The sequence below is a fragment of the Scomber scombrus genome, chromosome 1 (genome assembly GCF_963691925.1).
Source record: "Scomber scombrus chromosome 1, fScoSco1.1, whole genome shotgun sequence".
NCBI classification, from domain to species: domain Eukaryota; kingdom Metazoa; phylum Chordata; class Actinopteri; order Scombriformes; family Scombridae; genus Scomber; species Scomber scombrus.
This window is the reverse complement of record NC_084970.1, coordinates 25,361,312-25,378,309: the sequence shown is the minus strand read 5'-3', so window position 1 is coordinate 25,378,309 and position 16,998 is coordinate 25,361,312. Positions and strand designations below refer to the sequence as shown.

Sequence of the window (16,998 nt, the reverse complement as noted above, 5' to 3'; positions counted from 1 at the left end):
AAATAAAAGTTGGTCCCCTGTTACCTTTAGAACAACTTCAGTTGACTATGTAATGCTGTCATACACATTTTAAACTGAAATTTAGGCCCTGGCCACTCACAAGCATTTTTAGTTATTCTGGGTGTTGTGAGGTCTACTCAGGTTGAGGTTGGGTAGAGCTAGCTTTGGGATTACTCTTGTCTGTTAAAGGATGTTCTAACCCTTTTTCTGTGAATCCTTTACAGATGCAGTATGATTGTATACATATTTTATTGAGTCATGTTGGACACTTACATATTTGCAGCATTTCTGACTAAGATTTTGTGCTGAGCCCATGGCCAGTAGTAGATAATAATAATAGATAGTGGACAGGTACTTTTATACATGCACATAGGCCCTGCTATGACGTAATCTTGCAGCCTTTAGGTTGCAACTATACTTAGTCATAAGACAAAGGGTATATAAGCCCTGTTAGTGGATGATTGCACCTGTGCTACTCCTCTTCAGCTTGACCAAACTGGTTTTAACTGATGAGTGAGCCAACATTACAACACCATTCAGTGGGTAGATGGTAAAGTAAACCATTCATAAAGATATACTTGGTGAAGTTAGTCTTGTTCTGGTCTATCTTAAACATTGCATAGTGCTGGCAAATGTATGTGCTCTTTTGAAGCCATTTAGTTAAAATACAAATGTTGCTGCTCCAATGAAGAAAGAAATATTAAGAGAAACTGAATTTATACACACTTTTTTGACTGGCATTATTATTATGAAATGTATTTAAGTTGGACTTAATTTTCAGACTTAAGAAAGGAATCCTTGGGCACATTTGTGCTTTTGTGATCAACTTTTGGCATTGGGTCTTTCTATCAATGTAGTGACTATACAGACTTTTTTGGTCACATGATATGTTAATCACATTTTCCATGGCTACACTAATAGGTATCTTCTTTCCTCTTTTTTTGTCCAGGGAAGCTTGAGAAGCAGCCATCAGATATCTCCCCAGGAATTCCTGGGAGAGCTGAAGTCGGGGGTGATGGATGAACGTCTGTTTGCCTGTCTAGACTCATTGCGAGTTTCTCTTACCAGCAACCCTGTCAGGTACAGTACAATGATGGAAATAGACTTGCTCCCTTAAAGGTGCTATATGTAAGAATTTTTACAGTTTTGACGTCATGTCAAAGATGTCGATGTATTATGTTGCAGAAATATCTACCAAAGTTACCATTCCAGCCAGCTATACCCAGCCCATCCTGTCTTTTAATACCACTTTGTACCTCAAGAGGTGATAGTGAGTAATTTTAACATCCAGTCTGTCATCAGTCTAGCAATGCCCCAATGGCATTTTCTAACCCCTTATCAAACGTCAAAGCAGCCAGCAGCAATGGTGAAGATTTTGGGGTGGGTGGTTGGTGGAGTGGGGTATGACTTCAACAGGTGGGCAATTCTTACATACAGTACCTTTTTAAGTTTAAGAGAGACTTTTGTATTTATTCATTTATTTTATTATTAATTACACAGTATAAACACAATTTGATGTGATCACTGTCATGGCCATCACCTTAGGTTTAATGCTTTTTTCTATTTTTTTTAAAAACAAATTTTCATTTATTCAAATTGTATTAATTCATCAAACTGTTACATTATTTCAATATACTGCAGTGAAAAGATTCAAACAAAACCAAGTGCATAGGAGCAAAGTGAGAAGAGCTGCAGCGCCACACCTATGAATCTTAGTGGTTGTGGCTGTGAAGATCATCCTGGGCAGAGGTGTTAATCAGAGATGTAGCAAATTGAAAATGCTTCATCAGGAACAAAACACCATCACCTAGTTAATGAATTCAACCGAAATTGACTCAAAATCTGATTGAACTCACTTCTGTTGAAGCCACAGAGTTCTACAAAATGTCATCTCTTGATTGAGCCCACCATAAGCAGCCTGAACAACAGCGATTATGCCTTTGTTAAATTTCATGTGATCAATTAAATTAATGATTTTGGTTTAATGACTTAAACTTTTTATTTTGTCCAATATCATGAAAATTCTTAAGTAAAATGATTCCATAGCCACTGGCCATTTATACAATCAGGATGATGGTTAGATAGCTTAATGTTGTAAACACTACTCCTACACACCATACTTTTTTATTTGTATGGTTACCCTCCCTTTTTCTTACTTTTTTAACTTTGTCTTGTTTCTGTTTTTTTCTTTTTTTATATATATATATATATATATATATGTTGTTAACACAGCTAAAATGTATCATCTTGTATTTTTTAATCAGGTCTAAGCCCTCTCATGTCTAACACATTGCCAGACTCATCTTTTTGATTTTATATGTGAATATCACCCCACCCTCACCAGTGTTCTCTCCCACTCACTTACACAATAGAGCCAAATAACACAGGCTTCATCATGTTTTCTAGAACCTCTTGAGCATAGCAGCTCTATTAAGACACCTAAGAGAAAATTGTTTTTAAGAGCTTTTGATCATGATGAATCTAATTTTTGTGAGCCTCACTTTGTTTTTGATTAGAGTTAATGGCATTAACGAAATTGCACAATCTCCAGAAGCAGACTTCGGCAAACATACTGTTAATTTTGCCAACAATAAATATGATGAAATAAATATTTATCTTTTAAATGATAAAGATTAGACATTGGTAAGATTAAAATGATATTATTGACTGTATTAACTTATGTGATATTAATGACTAAATTCATATTTGTATTATATTATTAATAAATTGTGTCAAGATTAGTTTAAAATACATTAATTTTAAAAATAATTCACCAAAATAAAATACATTAATTTAAACTGTAACAAAATGTCTGAGAGATTCAATACATGGATTCATAAATCAAAGAAGACAAAAAAATGCATTGACATGTATTTTTTTGCGACAGTAATGTTCATTCAAGCTTCCTTGTCACTGAACGGCACTTATTTCTCTCTGTTGCTCTGTATGTGTATCTTGAACCTGTTACTTATTCAGGCAGAAAGACCTTCAAGTTGAATGTGGGGAAAAAAGTATAGTGGCTAGAGAGAGCTTTCGTTGACCTAACAACAGAAAACTCACTCTCTCAAAATCACACACATCATGTTCTTCCTCATGGGTTAGCTTCAGCTCTGCCAGTGGTAAAAGTTATTAGTCAAAAATGAACATAAGATAGCTATCAACACTTTTTTTCCTTTAAACAGTGAGCTCATATCCAACTACATGAAATGCACACCTAATGTGTCTTGTCTATTCTTATGTAGAATACCTTTGAACAATGTTTGCCTGTATGTGGTTACGATCACAACTGTGTTTTAATGCAGCTGAAGTATGAAATTTGATTTTCGTTAATAGGTACTAGATAGGCTACTTGTGAAACTGCACATAGTGCTATTTAAAATTTAAAAAAGTGTTCAGAGAGAAAGTTGAAAGCAACAAAAGCCTGTCATATTCAAGGACAGCCACAAAGCATCTGTTACCACATCTGAATCAGGTCCTAATGTGTATTTCTGCTTGTAAAACATGAAAAATGTCCAAAGTCTCTCCAGTGAATATTGAGGCTGCTACTGAGCCAGAGTATAGACAGAACGCAGCACAGCCAGATGCTGTGTATATTCAGCATAAGATGGTATGTTACAGCTCAACAGCCCGTCTTAGTGGCAGAGCTCAGAGTTTTTTGTAGAAACAGTGGGCCAGCAGTGGTGCCCACCAGCTATATACAAAACACCATTACAATCCTAAGTTGTGGGATTGATTTGGCAGCAAAGTGCATTTTGTCTGCCACTGTTTTTGGAGGCTTTTCACTGTCACTGTTTTGGCACTATTATAGCAAACATCTCTCACTCATCGCCTCCATCCAGTATCAGGTGCTTGCATTCTGCTGGTATATGTTGACAGACTTATTATATTCCCTTATCACATTCTTTGTGGTGAAGCAGACAGACTTAGAGGTCATTTGATAATTCCTACAGCTTCAGGGTACCACCCTTTGACACTTGCCTCTGACCTCTCTATACCTTACCCGCATCAGCTATTCCAGCCCTCTCCCTTTTTGTGAAGAAGCCACAATACTACCCCAGGGGACCAGCAAGGCTACAGGATGCAAGTGTGTTAAATGGGTTTGAGAAATGGATCTGACAAACAAGTGGAAATTGGTTTTTGATTTTATATTAAAATTTGACCTTCAGGTTTAAGGTCCTAGCTTTTTTCAGTTTTGCTATACTGTAGATAAAAGTTAAGCATCCTTCTTCTGTACACTAACATTTTTAATAAACCTTTGATGCTCTTTTTGCTTCATATACCTGCCACGTAAGTACAATACACAAATATTTATAATTTCTTAAAGTTAAATTGCATTGATTTTACACATCAAATGTCAGTTTACAGTTTTTGAACTACCAACTCATGTATGAGAAACGTTACATAAAGCCTTTTGTGGCTCCAAAGGGGAGCTGTGTGAACTCTGATACATTGCCTCAAGTGTTGTAACTTGCCAGTTGGGGCTGATAACTTCAAGTCTGAAAATATTTAAAAACAAATCTGGGGGTGTGTAGTGAGAGAGAAGTAAGGTTACGAGAACTCTGTAGCATGCCCCTCATCTCTGCTTGGTCTGCAAGTCTGTCAGCTCAAGGCTACATTAGCTGCTACAAGACTAACACATCCAAATGTGTACAGTTGAATAAATCGAGCTGAGTTGCATGACCGGTCATACAGGCATCAGGCAAGGGAGAAAACTGCATAGAATAAAAAAGACAATACTGCTGGTTCTGCTGCATCAATTTTGATCCCTTTCTTTTTATAAATGTCCATTATGAGTGCAAAAATGTTACACTAAAGTGGTGTACTCTGTTACGTAGATCACACTCATGGTATTGTGATATATATTATACACATTTATATTTATACTATATTTCTAAAACACATGAGGCTGCAAAGACCTCTTAGAAATGTTGTTTCTCCTCTCTGATTAATTAGCAGTAGTTAATTTAACGAGTGGCAGGTTATGCATCCTATAATTAAAAACATTAATTTCCCCCCTCATCAGTAACATGTTAGCACGAGTGCACCCTACCACCAACATGTTGGGCAGAGGTGCACTGTTGAAGGGTTATGAAATAGATATTGGAGTGTCTTACATATGCACCAAAATGTTGGTCATGTGATTTTAGGACTAAACATGGCCATATATGACCCACCAATATGATATTCATTAAGTGTAAAATATGTGCTATTTGGATTTAAAAATTTGAGGAAGGCACACAGACGTAGTAAATATATTCATTGTATAACATTCACATATATGGTGTGATGTGTTTTATTGTAAACAACTGTTTATTTTTCATTACATTCAATGTTTGCAGCTAAGGGTTAATGAAAAAGGTCTGTTATAATCCTAGTAACAGTTTTGATGTATTCACACAAAATCGATTCTATTATACAAATTACACTATTTAAAGACACACTTGATGTATTTTTCTAATCATTCTTGATTCGAAAATGAACAGCATAAATATCTGGACATTTAAGGCATTTCAGACACGTGTTGAGTTTTCACAAGCATTGTTATTGTTGCTAGTGGTAACAATGGGGTGATAGTGACGTCATTCAGTCCACATTGGATGAAATGACCTCCTCTATTTTTATTTCAGATGTCCTACATTGCTGTTATTCCAGCCTAAACTTGCTGTCTGTCCCTGGAGAGCATTCATGTAGTCAGTTAACTTGCAATGTTTGAGATAACATTTTAAGGCTAATTTTTTATTTCTGGTTCATAACAGCTTTAGCGGAGTGCAACACTATTGCACTGCCCGGGAACCTTGGAGACATCCTCTTGAGACTCTGTTAGAAGTCAAGCTACCTTAGCTGTGAAGTTAGCCAGATAAGGTGCCTCATTTTTCTCTTTGATTTATGACTGTTTTTGTTCCTAGGGAATGGGATGATGCATTTGTTTTCCTTATTTGTAATGCTCTCTCCCTGTTTCTGTGTCTTACTGAGATGATAGCCCTCAGTCGAATATTGCCATACCTCTTTTGTATCTGTTGATCTAGAAGTGTAATTAAAGCATGCTACAGATTGCTCTTTAATTAGCATTAATAACATAAATATCAAATACAAGTAGTGTACATCTCATCTACATATCAGAAGATTGACTAGTAACACTGGATAATGTTCCAGCATGATGTTGACAGTTTAAGGCAATGTTGGCACAAGATGTGGAATAATTTTATGCAGTCAGATTAATTAGCATTTTTCTATACACTGTCTGTCAACATCTTAAGTATTTTATTGACATGACAAAGTTAACTGCACCTAGCAACTAAAATAGCAGCCTGGCTGTTGATTGAAAATAATGAACATCAGGATTCCACTGCTTGGTTGGGCCAAATAGATTTATGTATTCATTTATGTACTTTTACATTTAAAATATACCAATATAGATTTGCCATTGTTACCTCAACAGCTAATTTGCATATATTGCTCCACATATTTGTGAAATCTGCACACAGCTTGTGGAGGAAACCACATACTAAAATGTGTAGATGTACTCCATGACCTGTGTAAACACTGAAGGGACCAAGGCCATGCTACACTGTGATACTGTACATGATTGCTCTTTGTCCTATTTCTATGAGCCCAAATAACTAATGACAGTAATAGTGTTAACAGGTAGGTCAGTCAGACTAAAACTGGTACAGCAGTTTCTCTAACAAAGAAAAGATGTAAAAAGTGTTCATTTTTGCACAACTCCAAACACTGAGGACATTCAGACAGAGAATGTGATTGAAGTTTCTCATTTGGGATCTGGGACGGGTGCCAGATGTTAGGAACTAATGAAACCCAAGGGCTGCCAGAGCAGGCTAGATTAGCTAACACAATTTAAAACACTTTAATCACTTTAGAGTCTAGACAGACAGTATGTAAAATACAAACCACTTAACTGTACTGCGGAAGGATAATGAAACAGGTCACTATATGATTAACTACCAATTCTTGTTTGAAAGTTACTTTCATCACCATTTTTATTGATATTATCAACTATAACACTACAATTTTACTATTATTTGGCTTTATCTGCCTCATCCCAGCTCTTCCTGACCTTCAACTATGACACAAAGACACCCTTTAGATACCTCAGCCTGATTATTGTTGCTCTTGAAGAAAGTTGTGGAAAAGGTATTAGATTGTCCCTTATTGGCCTCTGTGAACTACTAAATTTCCAAGGTCAATTTACAAGAAGCATTTCAAAGCTGAATTATGTCACCACTCCCCTTATTTCACTTTTCAATCATGTGTTCCAATGTAGATGTCTTTCAGATTAGTTTTAGCAGACCCTGACAGTGCAGGCCTGTTAGTTTCATTTGTAATAATTCCTGCCATAGATCAACTGATTATTTTCCTTTGCTCTCTGCCTTACCTACTGATGATGAAAAACTAGCATGCAGTTGCCACTGAGCTATGCATTTCAATGAAGCTCTTGTCAAGACCTGAGCTCTGCCTACTCTATAACCAAAATGGCCTGGGCTATGGCCCAGTGAGAAGTCTAGGTTAAATTATTTTTTTCTCCAGCAGTAGTCTCAATCCCAACTGCCATGGCATCAGCCTTCCCTGTCTCTTCATCAGCCTCTCATTTTCCTGATCCTGACACACACACACACAAGCACATCTTAAGTTGAAGGCCTAAACTGCTTCCCTGTGTTTTGTCCTCTTTTTATAAGTTGAATGAATTTAAGTAGGAATGGTGCCTGTGTGATTTTAAATAACATCCACTGCCATTTACTATGCTTAAATCACCACTGTATATCAGAGGCATGTTAAGATTAGTTTTGTTTTTTGTTGGTTTGTTTGTACATCAAATGCCCCTGACAATATTAAAACCCAGTACATTGTTGTCACACGCTATGCTTACATGGTACACTACAGATTGTAGATAACTTGCGCAGCAGGATGCCCAATATAGTTTTTCTACATCATTTTTCAAATCACGGATGAATACATCAAAAGCAGCTAATGTTTTCCTGTAAATGGTTTGTAAAGTCGCCTATGTAGCTCCTAGCACAGATCTCTGATTCCCAGTATGAGGTTGTTTGTATAAAAATGTATGCACAAGATGGTCTGCACTTTTGCAGTATTTCTCAGCAAAGATGAAGCATGTCTTACAAACTGAAATTTCAAGTATTGTGGTTAATGAGCTGTAATGTCTCACATGATTGCATATGTGCAACGGCTGCAGACCTTTGTTGCTTGTCATACTGCTCTGTCTACCCAAGATTTGTGTCTCTGCAATTTCAACTATCAAATAAAGATACAGTAATAAGTCTAAAAGATTAGTCTTAATCACACCAGTTAACTAAAGTGACTTTAAGTAAGTTAAAATATGAAGTGACACAACATAAGGTTACAACCTTAGCAAGTTAAGTTAGCTGTCTTATGATGAAGTTACTTGAAGCAGTGGCTGGTTTGCAGTAGTAATCCAATGGTGTGTTTTTGTTTATGCCACCTTTTCTATGACATGCCTAAATCATCACCAGTGCAGCTAATTTTTTGTGGAAGTTGCTTAATAATTTGATTCAGATCAGGTGTGCATTCCGTATGTGTTAAGGTTAAATACAACAAAAAACAAAATGGCATGCACCACAGTCCTATCCTATTATAGCCCTGCATGGTTTTTAGTACAAAATGGTTATTATTTTTTGCTAGATACAGCATTCTACTGTAAGACCAGGCAAATAAACTCATGGACACACATAGACCTACAACCCCGTACTCCCTTTCAAGAAATGAATTCAGATAACAGCTTCCCATTTTATGTTGTCACCTTGAGAATTTCTGTAGATTTGATGCTGGGAGGCATGCAGCTTGTTGATTAGAACAGTACAAACACTGAATGCTAATGTTCACTGAGATGTTTTTTCATTTTCAATCAGAAGGGAGATGCAGTTGCTTACAATCTCACTCACACTGTCCTTGTCTGTTTTCTTTTTGTTTGTTTTTTGCATAGCTAAAGGTATTCACCTAAACTCACAATATCATATTTGTTCCTGTTTGTGCTCCCCTTTTGAGTTAGAGTTAAAACTTCTGTTCTTTTAAAGTCATTGTTGCTCTTTTTTCCACTCCAACCATCAGTCCTGGGTAAAAACCTTGGATCTCCAACCTATGATTTGTCAGTAACAAGGGAGAGTAACATTGTTTTTATCTTGATTGCCATTCTGTGTTGAATCGTATCCAATAAGTCTCAAAATTGGAGTTGGTTTCATGAGGCAATGGCATATTGCTTCTGTTGTGAAATGCATTACCATCACATACCCTTTCTCCTTCATCTGCCTTAAGTACAGGTTTAACAATCTTTGTAATGTGAAAGTGGGGAGAGTATAGGAAGTCTTTGGTTTATGTGAGTGAATACTGCATAGTTCTCAGACATATTTGGATCTAGAGAACTTAGTAGCAAAGACCAGCGTTAATAGGAACCTCCTAAGATTAACCTGCCTTGATTGTTCAATTCATAATAATATATTGTATATCCTAGCTTATGCATTCTCTTGGAAAGGGCACAAGGTCACTAGTTTTCTGAAAGCTCCACATCAGAGTAAAAAAATAATTACATTAGCTAAACATTAGATTAAAAAAAAAAGACAAACTGTTAACTAAATAAACACCAAATTAAGATCATTGTTATAATAACAATTATTATTATTATTATTATTATTATTATTATTATTATTATTCAATATTATGCCCTCAATAATGTAGGATAAGAATGATATCACTAGTTTAACTCTTTTAGTAGACACACAGCTTTGGAAAGGATGGCTCCTTCACTTGGGAGAAAGAAAGGTGCCCTTTTAAATGAAAATGAATGTATATTTTATGTTGGTCCTAAGGTGTCGATATTACTTTTTTAATCATAGGGAACAGCCCCTGGGATCCATCAAAGGCACTGTCATAAGATGTGTCTAAACTCAACTTCCAAATTCTAGCCCTCCCATATAGTAGCTTGATGAAGCAATGTGAACTTGCGTAACCTTAGAGATACAACTCATAAATATCAATTGGTTCATACAAATATAACCTCCAAACTCCTAGCTCATTACTATGCATTGGGAATTTTTTGCCATTTTCCTTCTTCTTTATGTAGTAGAATGCCAAATATTTTGTTTGTAATAGCATTTTTATAGCTTTGTAACTTGGTATTGAATATACTGTAAACATATCCAAAGCTAGGTGTAGTTTCAAACAACATTTTAAGATATCAATACAAATTAACTTGCATAAAAGCCCAAATTTGGACTGATTAATTGGTATGTCCATGTTTGATTTTGCCTTACAGATTTACCTTTTATCATATTTTAGTGACAAATTTGATTTTGCGATGGTTGTGATTCACATGTATTGCCTATGCTGACAGATTGTTCTTATTATATAACTTTGAGATTCAGTCTTATGTGTTGAAATTCAAATAACTAATCTACATTATTATATATGTCGAGTGAGAAAACTGCAATTAAGATGAGAAAGCTTCCTGCTCAACAAAAAATGGAATAAAAGAGACAGGTTGCTTTACCATTTTGACTGACCATTATTGCTTGCCTACATAGGATTTTCATCGACTAAACTTTTTTTTTCTCAGCATTTTTAGTATAATTTTTGAAAATCAGATGATTAAATTGGGCTGGAAAGTTTTACTAACACTTTAAATTGGAGCCCTACCAATAAATCATCAGTTTCATACACAGTACTAGTCCACTAGGTTTTGACCTTGTCTTCTTTCTTCTTCGCTTGTTCTGACTTGTCGTGTATCTAATTACTGAGCCCCTAAACTTTTGGCACTATATGTTAAAAGGGCTATATCTCCCACGCAGTTATTTCTATGTAGAAGTGTAAACTTACTCAAATTAAAGCTGAGACATGGCATTTTAAAGTGTTATCCATTCTTTTATTTCAAGCACAGAGCCTGAAGAACAAAAAATGTGTAACTGTCCAAATACTTACTGTCTGGACTGTATATAAATAGTAATAGCTTCTTCAACTGCATCTAAATTTACTTTCCATTTGTCTTTTTCTTCTTCTGTCTATAATATTTTAAAGCAGTCTTTCTAATGAAACATAAAATTCTATATTTACTGCTGCTGCTCTTCTTCTCAGCACAAAGTACTGACCCCTCCATATTTTTTCTACATCTTGAAGATTTCCACAGTGGTTGATGACTGTGAAAGTGTTGTCAGTTGTCAGTCTCATCCTGTTGTGGTATTGATTTTACGTTTGTTATTTCAGTTGGGTGCAGAGCTTCGGGCATGAGGGTCTTGGACTGCTTCTGGACATTTTGGAGAGGTTGCTGTTCAAGAAACAGTAAGTTAATATATTCACCAACATTCTTGTACAAAATATCATAATAATTATGTTGTATTAACACAATCAATACTAATAAACATTTATAATTAGTTACAAAGTTGTGTAGTTTGGCTATTAATAGCTTGTTTAGTAGCACATTTATTCCATTGGCCTTTACACTCTTCATTTCTGTCCTTTATCTGCATGAATGTATGTGAACATATGTTATATATCTATATGCATAAATATGAAAACTAATTTTCTAACATCCTGCATAAAGCATGTAGTTGTCATGTTATTGATTAAAGACCAACTGCTCCTCATTACTCTCTTGTATCCCTAGACAGGAGAAGCTTGACAAAAAGAACCAACATAAAGTTGTCCAGTGTCTCAAAGCCTTCATGAACAATAAGGTAATGCCATCAACCAGCATTCAATCTTAGAATGAACATGTCTATTTTGTCCTTTTACCCTTAGGAAAATGAATGGTCAAAGTTATTTTTCTGTATTTGGGTTTAGTCTGATTTACCTTCCACATTGACATCTGGTATTTTCATGTAAGTACCAAGTTAGGCACCTGGGATTTCAGTTACAAAGGTCTTATGACCAGTATAGGGGTTGAACAGTATCACAACAATATGAACCAAATGAAGGGTTAGGGTTATCTATAAAATGTACTGTCTTCCGTTGTAGTTGAAATGCAGATTGTACAAACAGGAGTTTTAGTTCCTGAGTTTAGCCCAGAGGACTCCGCAGTATGTGGGACTATTCATTATTATTACATTTATATTTTTATGGTTCAAATAAGCCATAGCAAAGTTTGTGCCGCAGGCGTAAAGAGCACAGAAAGCTGTTGATCACAAAGCAAAATATTACAGAGAACAAACTAACAACATAAATAAAATAAATCACATTTTGTACAGACATAAAAAGTAGGACTGGAAGATGCACTGAAACTGACACTATGAATCTCTCACTAACCCAATTTAAACAATATACAGTATGTTTGTGAAATGAATTTTCTTCAGCTGTTGCCAGTACAACAGAATTTTGAAAAACAAAATAAAACAATAAGATCATACTGTGATAAGATACTAAAACATGTATTGATCCCACACATGGACACTTAAGTAGTTTGAGCAGCATAATTAAAAAACTAAACAAAAAAAACCCCCAACAAAACAACAGATGCATAGATAAGTAACTTTAAAATACTAGAATACTATATATTTTATGGTCACCTATTATATATGTATGAAGCATGAAAAAAATATATAAATAAAATGAAAGGATATTATTCTGCTGATATTATTGCCCTGGTCTGACCACTTCTGCATAAAATTGAATATTGTTTAAGCAGTCACAATTCCTTCAGTTTTTTCTGCTTGTGCATGATCAGTCCTCAGTAGCTATAAAGGGAAAAAAATGAAGAAATATCGCCCCATGGAGCTGAAACCCAGCGGAGACAGATATACAGCCACTCTGGCACAAAGTGTGCTGTAAGGTCTCATGTAATCCTACGTCTCAACAGGCGCCAGACGCCAGCATTTACCCGTAGGCCTCTCCCTGGCTAGAGAGGCATCTTGGGATGGGATGTGCCCACAGTGCCAAGAAGACAGGTGTTCTCTGCCAGCTGTCAGTGCAGTCTTTACTTTGTACTTGCCTTTCTACGTCCAGACAAACAGTTGCATGTTTTGTCTTGTCAGTCACCAATGGTATAATAATGTCCAGTAATACTGAAAGTTACCACACTGTAAAACTGCTCTTTAAAAAATGTATCTGTATTAAGAGGGTTTTTTTCTAAAATAGATTTGATATTACCATTTCTTACGATGCATGGTTATATATAGATATAGCTCTGGGCTATATACAGTATATAGCTCTTGGCTCTTTGATTAACTTTAATTTTTTATTTTTTTTTTATAGTTTCTTATTACCCAACAATTTACATTTTGATAAGTATTTACACAATCACACCATATCTGCTATATTTAAATATTGGTCTTGAGGATTAAAAAATCTGATGGTTTTGATAGGTATAGAAACAGCTCCTCAAAATATACTTCTGTCTCTTATTGCTTAAATTCAGCAACCACTGTGGCTACTGTACTTATGAAGTACATTATGTCACTGACTTTATAGACAGTTTATGTGTGTGAATCTGAGATAATGGTATGGGAATACAACAGAAATGTGACAGAAAACAATAAATATGTAGTATTTCTCACAAACTAAGCAAACAATGTAGCTATTTGCATCAGACTGTTCGTATACAAGAACAGAATCTGAATACCACATAGCTTGATAAGCTGACTGCCTGTCCAAATCAGAAGATGCAAACTGAAAATATGATTCAGGTGCTCAGTCATGCTTGGTGTTGTTACAAGGTCTAAAAAAAAAAACAATTTATATTTCCTTTTTAAAAAAAACATTTTTTTAAATCAAACAACAAAACAGAAACAAACTATTCACACCATTAAATTCAAAGAGGCTTTCTTTACTACAAAAATAGTTATTTTACACTAATGTCTGTATGAAATCGGTTGATTTAATTTAATCTAACAAAATCAGACATTGATTATTTTTATCCATTAAAAATTAACCACAAACAATAAATTAATCTGGACTCTTGTTCAGCAGAAAAAATGCAGTTCTTAGTGTTGCTGAAAGTGTTCTTTATTGTACAATGTTGTCACGTGCTGGTGCAAATGGTACTGTTTTGACAAATGGAGCCAATACAGTATTGTTTTTTGATGCTGTTCTTTTCTGTTTGTTGGTTTTAGTATACAGCAGTAACACACAAAGCAGAATTATTTTATGTCAATTTAAAAGTTATCTTTCCATTTAATCACAGTTTCCTTGTGGCTGAGTTTAATTTAACAATAAGTTGTACCGAACCAGACCTCTGAATGGCATTAGATATACTGTATATAGATATACTGTACAATGCATTAGAGATGGAACTAAAATTAATGTTAGCCTTGAGTAGGATTTGATCATTCAGTCTTAATTTGGAGTGCACTTGAACTGATCATGATAATGATCATAATAAGATTTGTTTCTACCTTTTTGATAAGACGTGTTCTTGTTGTTGCTTATAGACTGAATTACAGCATATCTGGTAATCCATGTTTGGTCTTTGTGTTTATTGCAGTATGGCTTGGATCGAATCCTGGGGGAGGAGAAAAGTCTTGCATTACTGGCAAGAGCAATTGATCCCACTCAGTCTGCCATGATGACTGACGTGGTAAAGCTGCTGTCAGCCATCTGCATTGTGGGCGAAGAGAACACGTATGTCCTGGCTTCATTATTCTGTCAACACATCTATGTTGTACTTAATTTTCTACTGTTCAAAAACAATCATTTTTTATTCCACAGAGGGAAAAATGTCTATTAACTTAGTGGTTGTACTTGAGATTATGGTCCAGTTGATAACTCCCCATTATTACTGCCACAATTTTACAGAGTTAAAATGTTTGAAGTAATACAAAGACAGGCCTGTGATTTGTTCTTGTGTGTGTGTCAGTGACACTAGGAACATAAATGATCAGTATACAGTATCAGAAAGTATACTAGTATTGTATATACAGTTGTATATTGATGAGTTATTGCAAGAGTTGTGCCCATTGTAGGCAAGGTGTTTGATTTGTTTTGGCAAAAATAGCTAAGTATCAGTAAGTAAAAATATCAGTTAGTAAAGAATTATTGAAATGAATATATTACTGAATGAACTTGTATATATCAGATTAATTATTATTTAAATGTCATGCAGTTTCAAATTGTCATAACAAGCCTATCCACTCAGGCCCAACTGACAAGAGAGTAACTTGAAAGATATAGTGGACTAGAAGAGAGATAATGGTCAAAATCACTTCAAATGAATGTATTTCTTAATTTCCCCCCCCAATTTTTCTCTAATGCATTTCATGCTCTCATTTAGTTTAGAGAAGGTCCTTGAAGCTATCACCACAGCAGGAGAATGGCGAACCATCGAGAGGTTCAGTCCCATTGTACAGGGACTCCGAGATCGCTCAGTTCAATTACAAGTAAGTGCAGAGCACATGTACATCCATTCATACCTTGTTGTTCCTCCTGTTGCTGAAATGAAATTTGAAAACTGGAATGACAGTGAGAAGTTGACCATTTCAACATATCACAACTACTCTATGCTCAATGGTCTCATAGTCACTGTCTTTTGTTTTTAGTCAAATCTGGGTCTTTAGTATTGTAAAGTACTGACCCTGTCACAAAGGAAACATTGAGGCACCTATAATTTAATTGTATTTACCAGATTTGAGTATTGCGGTATTATACAGTGTCTAGTATTCATTAACTGTTAGCAGCAGTTTGGTGTACAGTATAATTCATGTTGGTTAAGTGCCCTAGTTGAGGCTAGGGGATCAAACATACAACTGTGAAACAATGAGGCAGTCTGAACACCTGTTAATCTGATTTTACTATTTGCAGTAATTAACATTATCAGTGTGTAGGGCTGTTGCTGTAGTTGTTGAATTAACACTGAGATCTCTTGTGATCTGGAGTTGCCAAATGTAGAAAAATTCACTGATGATCCTACTAGCATTTAGGTTACAGGGACGTCTAGTAATAATCTGTACAGCGTCACCTGTATACATAGATGGTTTTATTGTACAAGCGGAGACAGGAAAACAAATTATAATGAGGACACAAGAAAAAATGTCAAAGAAAACCATAGAATCATAGAGAATCCCTCCTAACCCACTTTGTAGTGTGACATTTAAAAAAAAAAAAAAAAAAAAACCTGTAGAGAGAGTGATCATTCATCCAATACCTACCACACAACTGTCTTTTTACAGATACAAAACTATAGAGATAATTTTAGATGGTCAGATGTGTTGTAGAAATAGTTAAGGAAGAACAAAATGGATAAATGGACAAAATTAGTGCAGCCCTATGTACTGGATAGTTTGTAAGGCCTTGGTTGTGTTATATTGATGCTGTGTTATTTCTAACCACTTCCTAATACACAGCACAGATCCCTTTAACCCCATGCATTATTACAACACAGTTACTGTTATACTAACAGAGGCAGTGTGTCTCTGTCTTGTCCACTTTTGTACCCAGTCTCTCCTTGCAGTCTCTGTCTTAGGGAAATTGTGAATTTAGACAATAACTGCAAATTGACACCAACAAATGCCTAAATGTTTTCTTAAGCATGATAATAATGTATTTGTAACAGATTGATGGATTAATCTGAATACAAAGCTGAGGCTAATGTAGTTTAGTTGTAGGTTAAATATACATAAATTATTAAACTCTTAAAATGTACAATGAGCTGGAATCAAATTACAGTCATCAAATACTAATGTAGCATTCATATTGTAATGTCTTACAAAATTGTGTAAAGCATTGTAGTGTATAGTATCGTAGATCTTCCTGACTCCCACTTTATGCCTTGTCATTGATTATGTATCTCAAACCAGTTTCAACTCTCTGCATATTGAATTGTATATAATTAAACCAAAGGATGCGTAAGGTAGGAAATCATTCAATCCTTTATTACATTTTTTTTTTTTTTTAATATCAAAGGTGCTATTTTCTTGACTGCCAAGACCACCAAGACAAAGCTTTGTGACATTTTGTAATGTTGCTTACCTGTATTAAAATATTAAAATGGACTGGTAATTACTAAGTTTGAGTGCTGGGAGCAAATAT

At 35.2% G+C, this 16,998-nt stretch overlaps 1 protein-coding gene and 1 long non-coding RNA gene across 2 annotated transcripts in view; both read left to right on the top strand.

Moving 5' to 3' along the window:
- The window catches only part of LOC133991015 (uncharacterized), a 558,552-nt gene that overhangs the window by 210,786 nt on the left and 330,768 nt on the right, over positions 1-16,998 (top strand). The gene's annotated exons all lie outside the window — the stretch shown is intronic.
- The window catches only part of LOC133977789 (protein diaphanous homolog 3-like), a 176,466-nt gene that overhangs the window by 16,777 nt on the left and 142,691 nt on the right, over positions 1-16,998 (top strand). The window contains exons 5-9 of the mRNA XM_062416074.1: positions 950-1,080; positions 11,248-11,322; positions 11,648-11,717; positions 14,459-14,595; positions 15,245-15,350. Coding sequence (XP_062272058.1) covers positions 950-1,080; positions 11,248-11,322; positions 11,648-11,717; positions 14,459-14,595; positions 15,245-15,350 — 519 coding nt within the window. The remainder of the gene's footprint in view (positions 1-949; positions 1,081-11,247; positions 11,323-11,647; positions 11,718-14,458; positions 14,596-15,244; positions 15,351-16,998) is intronic.